This window comes from Bison bison, unplaced genomic scaffold (genome assembly GCF_000754665.1).
Source record: "Bison bison bison isolate TAMUID 2011002044 unplaced genomic scaffold, Bison_UMD1.0 scf7180017864037, whole genome shotgun sequence".
NCBI classification, from domain to species: Eukaryota; Metazoa; Chordata; class Mammalia; order Artiodactyla; family Bovidae; genus Bison; species Bison bison.
In genome coordinates this window covers 1,894,958-1,910,021 of record NW_011494609.1, presented here as the reverse complement: position 1 = coordinate 1,910,021, position 15,064 = coordinate 1,894,958, and the positions used below count along the sequence as shown (strand labels likewise).

At 45.0% G+C, this 15,064-nt stretch overlaps 1 protein-coding gene across 1 annotated transcript in view; it reads right to left on the bottom strand.

The window, feature by feature from the left end:
* The window catches only part of DSCR3 (Down syndrome critical region 3), a 33,415-nt gene that overhangs the window by 17,721 nt on the left and 630 nt on the right, over positions 1–15,064 (bottom strand). The window contains exon 3 of the mRNA XM_010834978.1: positions 14,769–14,967. Coding sequence (XP_010833280.1) covers positions 14,769–14,967 — 199 coding nt within the window. The remainder of the gene's footprint in view (positions 1–14,768; positions 14,968–15,064) is intronic.

Sequence of the window (15,064 nt, the reverse complement as noted above, 5' to 3'; positions counted from 1 at the left end):
AAAAAAGGCTTTCCTGGTGGCTCAGTGGTAAAGAATCTGCCTGCCAATCAGTTCAGTTCAGTTCAGTCACTTAGTCGTGTCCGAATCTTGGCGACCCCATGAACTGCAGCACACCAGGCCTCCCTGTCCATCACCAACTCCCAGAGTTTACCCAAACCCATGTCCATTGAGTCGGTGATGCCATCCAACCATCTCATCCTCTGTCATCCCCTTCTCCTGCCCTCAATCTTTCCCAGCATCAGGGTCTTTTCCAATGAGTCGGTTGTTGGCATCAGGTGGCCAACGTATTGGAGTTTCAGCTTCAGCATCAGTCCTTCCAATGAACACCTAGGACTGATCTCCTTTAGGATGGACTGGTTGGATCTCCTTGCAGTGCAAGGGACTCTCAAGAGTCTTCTCCAACACCACAGTTCATGGGCTCAGCTCCTGGTCCGGGAAGATCCCACATGCTCAGAGCAGCCAAGCCTGTGTGCCACAACTATTAAACCTGTGCTCTAGGGCCTGGGAGTTGCAACTACAGAGTCCTTGAGCCACAGTGACTCAAGCCCGCTGCTCTAGAGCCTGTACTCTGCAACAGGGGACATCACCTCAATGACAAGCCCTCACACCGCAACTACAGAGTAGCCCTCTGCTCACTGCAACTAGAGAGAAGCCGGAAGGAACAAAGAGCCTTCAGTGTGGCCAAAATAAATACATAATAAAATCATCTTTTTAAAGGCAACAAAAGTTAAAATATATAAATCAATTTAACAGGAAATGAATAAAACCCTGATAAGAGGAAAACTTCAAATATAGTTGAAGAGCACAAAAGAAATACATGGAAAGTCATATCCTGTTTTTGAAGTTTTATCACTCTTAACGTGTCTACTTTCAATCTATAAAGGTAACATAATCCAAAGAAGACAACATCAGAATTTTTCTTTTCTTTTTTTGGAAGGGCATGGTATGGTATTGTAAGATAGATTAGAAAGCTGATTTTTAAATTCACCTGGAATAATAAATAGGTTCTAAAATGAGGAGGAAAGAGGGGGACTAGCCCGGTGAGATACTGTAACACCACAATAACTTACAAAGTGTGGGGCAGGGCGTATGTGGGCTGAAAGATCAATAGGACAAGAGGGAAACCCCAGAAATAGACCCAGATTATAGAGGAATTTAACAGATGATGAAGCACTTTAAATCCAGAAGGATTTATTCACTAAATAATACTGGAAAACTAGCCAGAGATCTGGGATAAAAAGCGGCCAGAAAACTGGCAAAAAAAAGAAAAAAATTAAGTGGGATTCTTACTGAAAACCTTTGTACACAAGAAGTTCTAAATACAAACACCTGAATAACCAAAACTTTAGAAGAAACCAGAAAATGATTTTTATCACCTCAAAGTGGGACACGCCTTTCTAAGAATGATTCAAAACTCTGAATAATAAATATGACTGCCAAACCAAAAATAGTTTATTACATAAAAGTGATTATGAGCAACAATGCTTATATAAATGATAAACTAGGGAAATAATGCAACATAATAGGCAAAAAGCTAATTTCTCTAATATTATAAGAAATAAAAAAACAAACCACCTTGGGCTTCCCTGGTAGCTCAGTGGCAAAGAAAGAAACCGCCAGCCAATGCCAGGAGACACGGGTTCGATTCCTGGTCTGGGAAGATCCCACACCCTGCAAAGGAACAAAGCCCAAGCGCCCCAACTATTGCGCATGCGCTCTGGAGCCCAGGGGCCGATACGACGGAGTTCACACGCTGCAACCACTGAACCAGGAGCGCCCTAGAGGCCACGCCCCACCGGAGAAGCCACTGCATTGAGAAGCCCACGCACCGCACCCAGAGGGCAGCCCATGCGGCAAGAAGACCCAGCACAGCCAAAACAAATACACAACATCATAGGCTGCTAAGTCACTTCAGTCGTGTCCGACTCTGTGCGACCCCATAGACGGCAGCCCACCAGGATCCCCCGTCCCTGGGATTCTCCAGGCAAGAACACTGGAGTGGGTTGCCATTTCCTTCTCCAATGCATGAAAGTGAAAAGTGAAAGTGAAGTCGCTCAGTCGTGTCCGACTCCTAGCGACCCCATGGACTGCAGCCTACCAGGCTCCTCCGTCCATGGGACTCTCCAGGAAAGAGTACTGGAGTGGGGTGCCATTGCTGCGTAACCTCCCAGAAAAGTATTCCATTCTAAATATTATGAATACAGTTCATAAGAAACGCTAATTGCTTGTAAGCCCATGAAAAAATGCTCAATTTCAAAAGTAACATTGTGAGAAAAGATCATCAAAGCTATCCTAAGCACCATTTCCCCCTATCAGATTAGCAAAGATAAAAAATGTGGCCATATTGCAGTGGGGAAGGGTACACCAGGGAGGGAGGAGCTGAGAATCTGCTAGACCAGCCACTAGGCAATACCGGAAACATTGTATCAACACCGGGCGCAGCAATTCCACTTTCAGGAGCTTTCTTCAGATATATTTGCACACTGAATTGACTGAATAGTAGTTACTCACTGAAACACTGTACTAAAATGAATGTAAACAACCTAAATTCCAACAACAGGAAAACAGTAGGTTGTGGGTTTTTTTTTTTGCCTTTAATGATATCTCGGGAGATCATTCACATTAGTACTTGTATGTTCTTTTTTTTGAAGGTTACATATTGCACAACGGGTTCGATTTCTGGGTTGGGAAGATCTCCTGGAGAAGGAAATGGCAACCCACTCCAGTATTCTTGCCTGGAGAATCCCATGGACAGAGGAGCCTGGTGCGCTACAGTCTGTGGGGTCACAAGGAGTCAGACATGACTGAGCGACTAAACCACCACCACCACCACCACCACTTCCAGAAAGGCACTTTCTGCCTGCCAGACAACCTGTGTCTTTAAGAGAAAGGTCATGGGTCATGGTTTTTGGGCTTCCTTTTCTCCAAAATCACTGCAGATGGTGACCGCAGCCATGAAATGAAGACACTTGCTCCTTGGAAGAAAAGCTATGACCAACCTAGACAGTATATTAAAAAGCAGTGACATTACTTTGCTGACAAAGGTCCGTCTAGTCAAAGCTATGGTTTTTCCAATAGTCATGTATGGATGTGTGAGTTGGACTGTGAAGAAAGCTGAGCACCGAAGAACTGATGCTTTTGAACTGTGGTGTTGGAGAAGACTCTTGAGAGTCCCTTGGACTGCAAGGAGATCCAACCAGTCCATCCTAAAGTAGATCAGTCCTGAATATTCATTGGAAGGACTGATGCTGAAGCGTCAATACTTTGGCCAGCTCCAATACTGAAGCTCCAATACTTTGGCCACCTGATGCAAAGAGCTGACTCACTGGAAAAGACCCTGATGCTGAGAAAGATTGAAGGCAGGAGGAGAAGGGGACGACAGAGGATGAGATGGTTGGATGGCATCACCAACTCGATGGACACAAGTTTGAGCAAGTTCTGGGAGTTGGTGATGGACAGGGAGGCCTGGTGTGCTTCAGTCCATGGGGTTGCAAAGAGTTGGACACGACTGAGCAACTGAATTGTGGCTAAGCTGGTAAAGAATCCACCTGTAATGTGGGAGACCTGGGTTCGATCCCTGGGTTGGGAAGATCCCCTGGAATAAGGAAATGCTACCTAATCCAGTATTCTGGCCTGGAGAATTCCATGAGTCCATGCGGTCACAAGGAGTCGGACATGACTGAGAAACTTTCACTTTCATATTGCACCACTGTGAAAAGGGGGTAGAAAAAGAACCTTTATATGTATTTACTTGTCTATGCCTAAAATACCTTGACAGAAATCACTAGACATCAAGAGACTTTAGTTGCCCCATAGAAGAGGACCTTGATGGACAGAGGAGGGCACAGACATTCCTTTTGCAACTCACAGAAATGGGTTCAATCTCTGGTTGAGGAAGACCCCAGATATGCAGCAGAGAAACTAAGCCTGAGTGCCACAGCTACCTGAAGCCCGCACCCTAGAGCCGGCGCTGGGCAACAAGAGAAGCCACCGCAATGAGAAACCTGTGCACCTCAATGAAGCGCAGTCCCCCTCGCTCCAACCAGAGAAAGCCCACGCACAGCAACACACGCCCAGCACAGCCAAAAACAAATAAGGCAAAGCCTGTTCTCAGTTCAGTTCAGTCGCTCAGCGTGTCCAACTCTTTGCCACCCCATGAATCACAGCACACCAGGACTCCCTGTCCATCACCAACTCCCGGAGTTTACTCAAACTCATGTCCATTGAGTCGGTGATGCCATCCAACTATCTTATCCTCTGTTGTCCCCTTCTCCTCCCACCTTCAATCTTTCTCAGCATCAGGGTCTTTTCAAATGAGTCAGCTCTTCACATCAGGTGGCCAAAGTATTGGGTTTTCAGCTTCAGCATCAGTCCTTCCAGTGAACACCCAGGACTGATTTCCTTTAGGATGGACTGGTTGGATATCCTTGCAGTCCAAGAACTCTCAAGAGTCTTCTCCAACACTACAGTTCAAAAGCATCAATTCTTCGGCGCTCAGCTTTCTTCACAGTCCAACTCTAACATTCATACATGACTACTGGAAAAACCATGGCCTCGACTAGATGGACCTTTGTTGACAAAGTAATGTCTCTGCTTTTTTCAAGGGTCTTATATTTGAGTACTGCATTCTGATGCTGTTATAATAAGGGTGGGGAAAAAAGCAGGCTTTTTCTTAGTTCAGTAGGGTGTAAATACAGGTCTCAGTACTTAGGAAAACAGGATGACAAAAATCACAGCTATTGTCTGATGACGCCATCTCTGAAATTTCTAGTTGTGAAATTTTCTTGAGAATCTGGAAAAGAAACCTGAGTCCCTGAATAAAAGTTTAGAAGAAAGGGGCAAAATGAGATTGCCAATACCAGTTAAAAAAAGGAACACTCAGTTAAGGGTAAATAAATACAAGGTCCTAAGCACAGGAATATTAAAATCGAATCATGGCGTGCACTGTGGTTTCAGGGGTCACATACCACATACTCCCAAAATTACGAGTTAATAGGGATGACCGGCTTTCAGATGTCAATAACATAAAAACTCAGAGAAACTTTACAGCGTTGACACCTCATTTGGAACTACTCGCCTAAGTGAATATAAAGACTCCAGACTATACAACCCAAGAGGTTCAGGAGAACTCTGACCAGAGAGGCGTCTGAGATGGCCTGATTACAGGGCAAAGTAATGACTGTGGAATACAGGCAGCTGGCCAAAGGGAACACTCCGAGTAGCCAGCGCTCACTTACGGAATGAACAACAGCCACCAAACTGAACCCCAGTTGGAGGGAAACGCACACATGAGTGAGGACAGTGCATCATCCAAACCCACGCGGCAGGCAGACTCCAGGACCATCGCGGAGGGTGCGCCACGGCCCAAGGGCTGTTGAGGGCAGGATGGGTGCCCGGTGCCCAAGAGAGGACGGGCCGCCCCCACCCCGCCAAGGGCGGGCCCTGAAGCTCCGGGGAGCACCGTCCGTCCCGTGGAGGAGGCTGAGAGCGTGGAGCATCAGTCCCGGGAACTGCGCGGAGCAGTGAAGGGGGCGGAGAACACGCCTTCCCATCTGACAGTCCCTGTTACTTGTTCTCAGCAAGTTAAAACAATTCTTTTAATGTAAAAAACAAATTCTTTTGAAATATACAAAACAAAAAAAAGCACTTTTTTTTTTTCAAGAAGGTTGTTCCCCTCCCCACCCCCGATTATTATCGAAGGAGGGAATTTCTGTCCATGCACCACTTACTTTTCCACTGATGGGATTCCTACTCCTTTCTGAAAGGGGATGTTTGCGTTTTAGAGTTAACAGTCTTAAACGATCTCTTCTTATGAAACAAAAGGCAGGCCAGGTTTTGGCAAATGTCGTGCCTGCTGTGGAACTGTTAGTCTCTCAGTGTCCGACTCTCTGTGACCCCATGAACGGTAGGTAGCCTACCAGGCTCCTTTGTCTATGGGATTCTCCAGGCGAGAATACTGGAGTGGCTGCCATTTCCTCCTCCAGGGGATCGAACTCGGGTCTTCCACATAGCAGGCAGATTCTTTACCATCTGAGCTACTTTCACGTGGCTACCTTCACCTTTACCATCTGTGTCCTTCACATGGCTGCGGTCTGACAGTGAAACCGTGAGCATGGGTAAGAACACCACAGGGGGGACAGGGTAGTGAGGATGAACGGAGCCCAGGCATCACGAGAAAGCACGGACGCCAAGTTACCCAAAGAACCTGCCGGACAGCTGGGAGGACAGCTGGTGTAACCCTCCCAGTTCCTCAGGGGAGAGCCCTTTCTGAGCTCAGAAATCCCTTCTGAGCATCAGTCAGAAGAGATAAATCAGGTACAGGGTCCCATCAAGAGTTAAAGGCTACCGACAACCTCCTACTGCCCTTCCCTGGGTACGTTTAAACCCCCGGGAGAACAGTGAAGTGGACAGAGCCCACCAGCTTCTGCTGGCTCTCCTGGCCCAAGAACCTCAGGTAAGCAGGACTCAAGAGGGAAACTGGCAGGTGATTTACCCATGGATGGTCAGTCCAGTTAACCTCAGTAATCGCGGACTGTGGGCCGACAATCTGTATGGTGTAGGGAGCTACCTTGTTGTTGTTTTTTTTTTTACTTTAATCCTCCAGTAAATAAAAGCAGAACATTTTAAGCCTGGCTGTGCTGTACTGCATTAAAAAAGTTAACAGGGCCTGCAGGTTTTGGCACGACACAAACTAAAATGGGTTGATACGAAGAAACTTCAACCTGGTTGGCCTTGGCTGGCCGTTACATCCTACAACTAGCACCTTGCAAACTGTGAACCAGTGGGCCCCTGCTGTGTGCCGATGCTTCAGCAGCCACTCTGGGAACTGAGGAAGTGAACTGAGGAAGCGTCAGGGAGGGCAGGGTGGCAGGGTCACTTCAAATGCAAAAGCTCTATTATCTGCTTATAAAAGGAACTATTTTAATGGATATTAGATTTGTTAACCCCACTCCAGAGTCCCTGCCTGGAGAATCCCCGGGAAGGAGGAGCCTGGTGGGCAGCAATCTATGGGGTCGCAGAGTCGGACACGACTGAAACAGCAACAGATTTATTAAAACTGATATATTACAAAGCTAATTTGATAAGATTTCATTTAATAAAAGTCTCATTGCTTAGAACTGGAAGGAGGGGGGTGGACTCTTTATCCTAAACAATGCTCATTTTCTTGAGCTGTTTATGAGGAAACATTCACTGTAGTTTGTGGGATGAAGGGTAAGATATGATTTCCATCACTTTGAGAAAAGCACCGTTTCTCTGAGCCTGAATTTTCTCCAGCGTATGAATGAAGGGTAGACTGTCTGTTCCATATAGACAATAAAAAAAAAAGACAGTATTTTTAAAAAATTTTTATTGAAATATAGTGATTTACAATGTTGTCTTAGTTTCAGGTATAAAGTGATTCAGCTACACATATATATTCTTTTCTTACATTCTCTTCCATTATAGGTTATTACAAGTTAACTGAGTAGTTACCTGTACTATACAATAGGTCTTTGGTAGTCATTAATATCTATTTTATATATATGTATATTTTCATCCCAAACTCCTAATTTATCCCTCTGCATAAAGCCATAGGTTTGCTTTCTGTCTGAGTCTGCTTTGTAAATAAGTTCATTTGTATCATTTTTCTAGATTCCACACAAAAGTGGTATCACATGATATATGTCTCTGTCTGACTTACTTCACTCAGATGATAGTCTTTAGGTCCATCCATGTTACTCTTATTTTGGGGGGCTCCAAAATCACTGCAGATGGTGACTGCAACCATGAAATTAAAAGACACTTACTCCTTGGAAGGAAAGTTATGACCAACCTAGACAGCATATTAAAAAGCAGCGAGACATTACTTTGCCAACAAAGGTCCATTTAGTCAAGGCTATGGTTTTTCCAGTAGTCATGTATGGATGTGAGAGTTGGACTGTGAAGAAAGCTGAGCACCGAAGAATTGATGCTTTGGAACTGTGGTGCTGGAGAAGACTCTTGAGAGTCCCTTGGACTGCAAGGAGATCAAACCAGTCAATCCTCAAGGAAATCAGTCCTGAATATTCTTTGGAAGGACTGATGTTGAAGCTGAAACTCCAATACTTTGGCCCCCTGATTCAAAGAACCAACTCACTGGAAAAGACCCTGATGCTGGGCAAGATTGAAGGCGGGAGGAGATGGGGACGACAGAGGATGAGACAGTTGGATGGCATCACCAACTCAATGGACATGAGCTTGAGTAAGCTCCAGGAGTTGGTGATGGACAGGGAGGCCTGGCATGCTGCGGTCCATGGGGTTGCAAAGAGTCAGAAACGACTGAGTGGCTGAACTGAACTGATGTTATACAAATGGCATTCTTTCACTCTTTTTATGCCTGAGTAGTATTCCATCGGAGAAGGCAATGGCACCCCACTCCAGTACTCTTGCCTGGAAAATCCCATGGATGGAGAAGCCTGGTGGGCTGCAGTCCATGGGGTCACTAAGAGCCGGACACGACTGAGCGACTTCACTTTCACTTTTCACTTTCATGCATTGGAGAAGGCAATGGCAACCCACTCCAGTGTTCTTGCCTGGAGAATCCCAGGGACGGGGGAGCCTGGTGGGCTGCCATCTATGGGGTCACACAGAGTCGGACACGACTGAGGTGACTTAGCAGCAGCAGCAGTAGTAGCAGTATTCCATAGTTATATATCTACCAGCGTTGATGGACATTTAGGTGGCTTCCATGTCTTATTGAGAATAGTGCTCAAGGAACATTGGGAGGGCATGCATCTTTTCAAATTATGGTTTTCTCTGGATATGCGGTCAGGAGCGGGACTGCTCGACCACAGAACAGCTCTGTCTTTAGTTTTCTGAGGACCCTCCATGCTGTTCTCCATCGTGGCTGCGCCAGTTTACAATCCCACCCATGCTGTGGGAGGGTTCCCGTCTCTCCTCGCCCTCTCCAGGTGTGCTACCTGTAGACTTTTTGAGGATGGCCACTCCGATTGGTGTGAGATAGAATCTCATTGTAGTTTTGATTCAAATTTTTCTAATAATTAGCAATGCTGACCATCTTTTCACGTGCCTTTTGAGGAGAAATGTCTATTTAGATCTTCTGCCCATTTTCTGGTTGGGTTGTTTTTTGATACTGAGCTCTATGAGACGTTTGTATATTCTGGAGATGAATCTGTTATTCACATCATTTGCAAATATTTTCTCCCATTCTGTAGGTTTTTTTTTTTTTGTAAATGGTTTTCTTTGCTGTGCAAAAGCTTATAAGTTTAATTAGGTCCCATTTGTTTATTTTTGTTTTTATTTCCATTATTCTAGGAGATAGATCCAGAAAGATATTATAGAGATTTACATCAAGGAGTGTTCTGCCTATGTTTTCCTCTAGGAGTTTTATAGTATCCATCTAACATTGAGGTTTTAATCCATTTCGAGTTTATTTTTGGGTATCATATTAGAAAATGTTCTAATTTCATTCTTTTACATGTAGCAGTCCAGTTTCCCCAGCACCACTCATCAAAGAGACTGTTTTCTGCACTGAATATTCTTGCCTCCTTTGTCACAGATTAATTGACCATATGTGTGTGGGTTTATTTCTGGGCGTTCTGTCCTGTCCATTGGTTTGTATTTCTGTTTTTGGGCCGGTACCACACTGTTTTGGAGCTCTGTAGTATAATCTGAAGTTAGGGAACTTGATCAGTAATCCTCGGGCCAGGACAGAATTTGCTGCAAATAACACCAAACGGGCCACTAATGAGCACTCTCGCTGCGACCCAGGGTTCAAACAGCCTTGGTAACTCTGAAATACTTCTCATGCATTACATAAGGGCTGGGATACGATTGAGAAGACAAGCCTTTTCGGGAGCATTAGATAATTAGTGAGAAAAAAGACTCACTTGAGGTTTGGATAACTGCGTTCCTTAAAGGGTTCACACCTCCCTCAAAATTATCCCGACATTCCTCCTAGGTCAAAGTCCTACCCCAAGGATCTGCACCAGCAGTCACTAAAACTGACCATTAATGTATCAAGAATCCAGCAGAATACTGAGGCTTTTCCCACAACATCCTAGCTTTGCAATTTTTCTTCAAAATAATGAACTGGCATAATAAGGATTTTTCCTCTTTAATCTTTTTTTTTTTTAAACAAGAAATTATATGAAAGCCAGTAAGACAAAATGCAAACCTAGATGTTCTTGTAGTAACAGTAATCAGCCCACTGTGCACAAATTCCTCATCACCGCAACCTGGCTATGCTGAGCAGTAAATCTCCCATTGATGTTTTTCACAACCCGTAATATTGAACAGTGTCATTTTCATGAGTATGTGGGCCAGGATTTCAGAATGTAAAACATTTCGAATTTATAAAAACAAACGAACCATATTTACATTACAAAAATATTTACCACAGGGTTCTTTGAAGCAATAAGCTCCTCTAGTACACTGAAAATACAGTGTAATGTACAATGCATTTGAGTCAAACTTTTGGTTCAAGAACACACCTACTGCACTGAGCAAAGAAGTACATGGGGATGCCAAAGTCACACCCAGTTTGCAGTGGGGACACATCCAGCAATCACTACTGCATCTGACAAGCACGGACCATGCCATTTGTGAGGTGCATGAACAGTGTGACTTACATCAGTGACTCTGAAGTCATGGAAAAGCCTGGTGCTACCACCACCTACCATCTGACCCCTCCCTCACAGCTCAGCTGGGAAAGAATCTGTCTGCAATGCAGGAGGCCTGGGTTCAATTCCTGGGTTGGGAAGATCCCCTGGAGAAGGGAAAGGCTATCCACTCCAGTATCCTGGTCTGGAGAATTCCATGGACCGTATAGTCTATGGGGTCACAAAGAGCTGGACATGACTGAGCAACTTTCACTTCACTTGGGTCTGAACCTGTAGTAAATATCTTCAAACATTATCTCTTTTAATTCTCACGACAAAGTCTCTGAGCAGGCTCAGACTCATCCTCCAGATGAGAATTAAGATCTGGAGAAGGTGCACTTAGGGGAAAAAAGGCCTGCTTTTTTTAAAAGGGCCACAATTTAGTAAGCCAAACAGCCAGATTTATGAAGTTAAAATATGAAAACAAACAAACAATAAACATGAGAAGAGGGGAATAAACCCAAGGAAAAGAAAACAAATTTTATTCCGGAAAGACAAAGGAGCAAAGTCTCTTTAAAAAGTCACCGACAAATGAGATGAGGATGAGCAGCTGTAGAAGGTGGGGAAATAAGAATAAGAGAAGCCAATGTGTGGACTTGGATGGCTTTGCCAGTGTCCCCCAGGTCCTGCTCTCTTTGCTTCTGTTGTCTTTCTTCTGCTGGAAACAAATAGGGTGGGGGGGAGGCGGGGTGGGGGGTGGGGCGGAAGGAGACCCCGGCCCAGCACTTAGCTTTCAACACTAGGTTGGAGCCTCACCATCTCAATGAAGCTCCAGAAGGGCCCTGCCCCCCGCCCCCAACCCCCCACAAACAACTACACCTTCCTCTGCACTCCCTTACCACAGAGACACACCCCCGGAGCACAGGTGACGGTGTGTTTACATCTATCAGGAGATCCACAGACACGGATTGAATAAATCTGCTTTAAGTTAACAGTCTAAAAAGAATGAACTGATGACGATGTGATCATATGGAAAGGCGTAAACAGCCAGGCTACACGGTTCAGCAAAAAGATTAAGTTTTGCATCTGCATGCGTGTCTGCGTACACGTGCCACTACTGCTCACGGGAAATGTCTGGCACAAGCACACACACAGTCAACGGATCCCTCCAAGGACAGAAAAAGGGCCAGAAAGAGGAGGAACCCGACTTTTCACTTCCCAGCCTTCTGTAAAATCCTGTGTTTATATACATATATTTTTTAAATGATTCAATTGTGATTTGTGGGGGGAGAAAAAACCGAATGCCACCACCTTGAATGAGCATCCTTTTCGAGGAAAACCACCTAAATGACAATTTTAAAACCCCAGTATAACTTAGGCTCTCGGTGTCCACAGAACCAAAACCATTCTCACATGCTTCCATAGTAACTAAGAGCCTGAAAAGCACAGAAACGGACTCGGGTGCCCATGTTCCGAGGAATTTCCGTTTCACAGCATCTCTTGATTTTTGATGTCTGGTATTAGTAATGCATACACCATCTATAGGAAGGACTGATGATGAAGATGAAACTCCAGTACTTTGGCCACCTGATACGAAGAACTGACTCCCTGGAAAAGACCCGGATGCCAAGACTGAAGGCGGGAGGAGAAGGGGACGACAGAGGAGGAGATGGTTGGATGGCATCACCGACGCCATGGACATGAGTTTGAGTAAGATCCAGGAGTTGGTGATGGACAGGGAGGCCTGGCGTGCTGCGATTCATGGGGTCACAAAGAGTCGGACAGAACTGAGCAACTGAACTGAACTTTTGCTACTTCTACCATACTTTAAAACACAGAAAACATCCCAGCTGCTGTAACATCTCGGAATAAAATGTGTTACCTTTTGAATGAAAATAATAAGTACTAAAACTAAATGTACATATTGCCTGTCCCTGCCTCACCCCCCTTTTCAAAATTCATTTATTTTTTTACCTTTTGGCTGCTGTGTATAGCATGCGGGATCTTAGTTCCCTGACCAGGGATTGAACCTTTGACCCCTGCAGTGGAAGCACAGAATCTTAACAGTTGGACCACCAGGGAAGTCTTTCCAATTCTTGCTTTTGGTATTTTCCAAGCTACAGAAAAGTTAAGAGAAAACAAAGTACCGAGAAAACTGAAACCCTCACACACTAACGCTAAGAACGTAAAACTGTGCAGGTGCTTCAGAGAACTGTTTGGAAGGCCCTTAAATACCTAATATAAAGTTAGCATTTGTTGCGTTACTAAGTCACGCCCAAACCTTTGCGACCCCATGAACTGCAGCCCGCCAGGCTCCTCTGTCCATGAGGTTTTCCAGGCAAGAAGACTGGAGTGGGTTGTCATTTCCTTCCCCAGGGATCTTCCTGACCCAGACAGTGAACCCGCATCTCTTGCACTGATGGGTGGGTTCTTTACCACTGAGCCAAAGTTAGCATATTACCCAGCAAATCCACTCCGAGGTATATATCCAAGAGAAATGGAATACATGTTCACACAAAAACCTGTATTAGATTAATGCTGCTCAAAGTAGCATTAATCATAATAGTCAAAAAGTGAGAACAACCCAAATGTCCATCAACAGATGAATGATAAATAAAATGTGACGTATCCACACAACAGAATACTACTGAGCCATGAAAACAAATGAGGAACTGATATCGGCTACAACAGCATAATGTGTTCAAAGTTCATGCATAAGTGAAAGAAGTCAGTCACAAAAGACCACAGACTATACAATCCTATATACATGACCATGTCCTAATTAGGCAAATCCATTGAGACAGAAAACAGGTCTGTGATTGCCTGGGTCTAAGAGAGAGAGGGAATGAGGAATGATGGATTCTGGGTGTGGTGTTTCTTCTGGGGAGGGGTGATAAAAATGTTCTAAGATTAGACAGGTGTGATGGTTGCACAACTTGAGTATATTAAAACCACTCAATTATACACTTTAAAGAGTGAATTTTATGGTATTAGATCTCAATAAAGCCTTTTTTTTTTTTTTAAGACATCAAATTAGACCCATAAGGCTTTCAAGCAGAGTCAGCAACTGTTAGTATGTTGGCTTTCTTTCTCTGTTGCTTTCTTTCTCCCCACATGCATGTGCCCGCGCGCACACACACACACAATTTATGACCAGGCCATTTAAAATTTAGTTATTATTACACTTCACTCCTAAATACTTCAGCAGGTAGAGCAGTTGCCCACATAACTGAAATATGAACATTAGACTGGGGGAATTTAAAGCTCTTATTTAACATATACCCCATATTCAAATTTATCAAAAATTAGGTATCATATTTGGTTGTTATATCCCTGTCATCTCTTGAATCTTAAAAAAAAATGTCCTGTCCTTTTAATGACACTGACACATTTGAAGAATCCAGGCCAATAAATGGACAGAATGTTTCTCAATTGTGAACATGCCTATTTCCCTGTGAACTAAGTGCAGTTAGGCATTTTCGGCAGAACACCACACAGCTGGGTCGTGTCTTCAGTCCTCCCTACCAGAATCCTCTATTATTGTGCCAGAACGCGTCAACTGTGGCGGTAAGGTGGTTCACCGCAGGTCTTGGTTAGGACAGGGACTATCAGATTCCTGCACTATAAACGTAGCTTCTTCCCTCTGTAATTAATAATCTGGAGATGACTAAATTATCTTGCATCTGTGTAAACATGAAGTTTCCTCAATGGTCTTGCCCCCAAAGGCTTTAAGCATCCCTTTTGAGCCCTCGCTGCATTCACGTGACCAACCATTCCTCTCAATTTTATTACACATACTCAAGAGAGTTGGCTGCGATTTCAACCCGGCTGCACAGCGGCCAGAATCACAGGGGGCTCTAGGTATGAAACCCCGGTCAGCGTATATTCCAGAGCGATGGATTCTGATTTAGTTACAGTAAGGGTTGAGACTGCCCGAGTTAGAGGGAGAAAAACCTTGCATTCTCCTTTGGCAAATAAGGAAACTGGCGCCCGAGGACATTAAGAGGCTATGGCACAAAACTTGTTCATGGCACCGTTAAGATTTTTTTTTAATTTGCATTTTAAAATGCAATTCCTTCCGTCCCCAAAACCAGAAAAACGAGTAACTTTTGTTCGGCCTACAGAGTGTATTTCTGCTTCCAAGGTTACAGCTGCCTTTATGGCCCTAGACCTTTGCATTCCTCTTACAAGCGAGAAAAGCATAGTCTGATGGTTGAGCTCCTCGGACCGCAGTGCGAAGTCACAGCTCAAGCCCCCGGCCGGGCTGGATGTCCAAGGGGCCAGACGGTTGCGCGCTGCAGCCCAGGGGCCCTGCACGCCCCCCAACCGCGGCGGCAACCCCGGCGGACGCCGCTGCAGAGCAGCCAGCCGCGCAAGCGAGATGCACCTGGAGGGGGACGCACCTGGCGGAGGATGCACCTGGCTGCTCCCACCTGACCCGGACGCACCCGCCCAGGGAAACTCCGAAGTGTGCCAGACCCGGG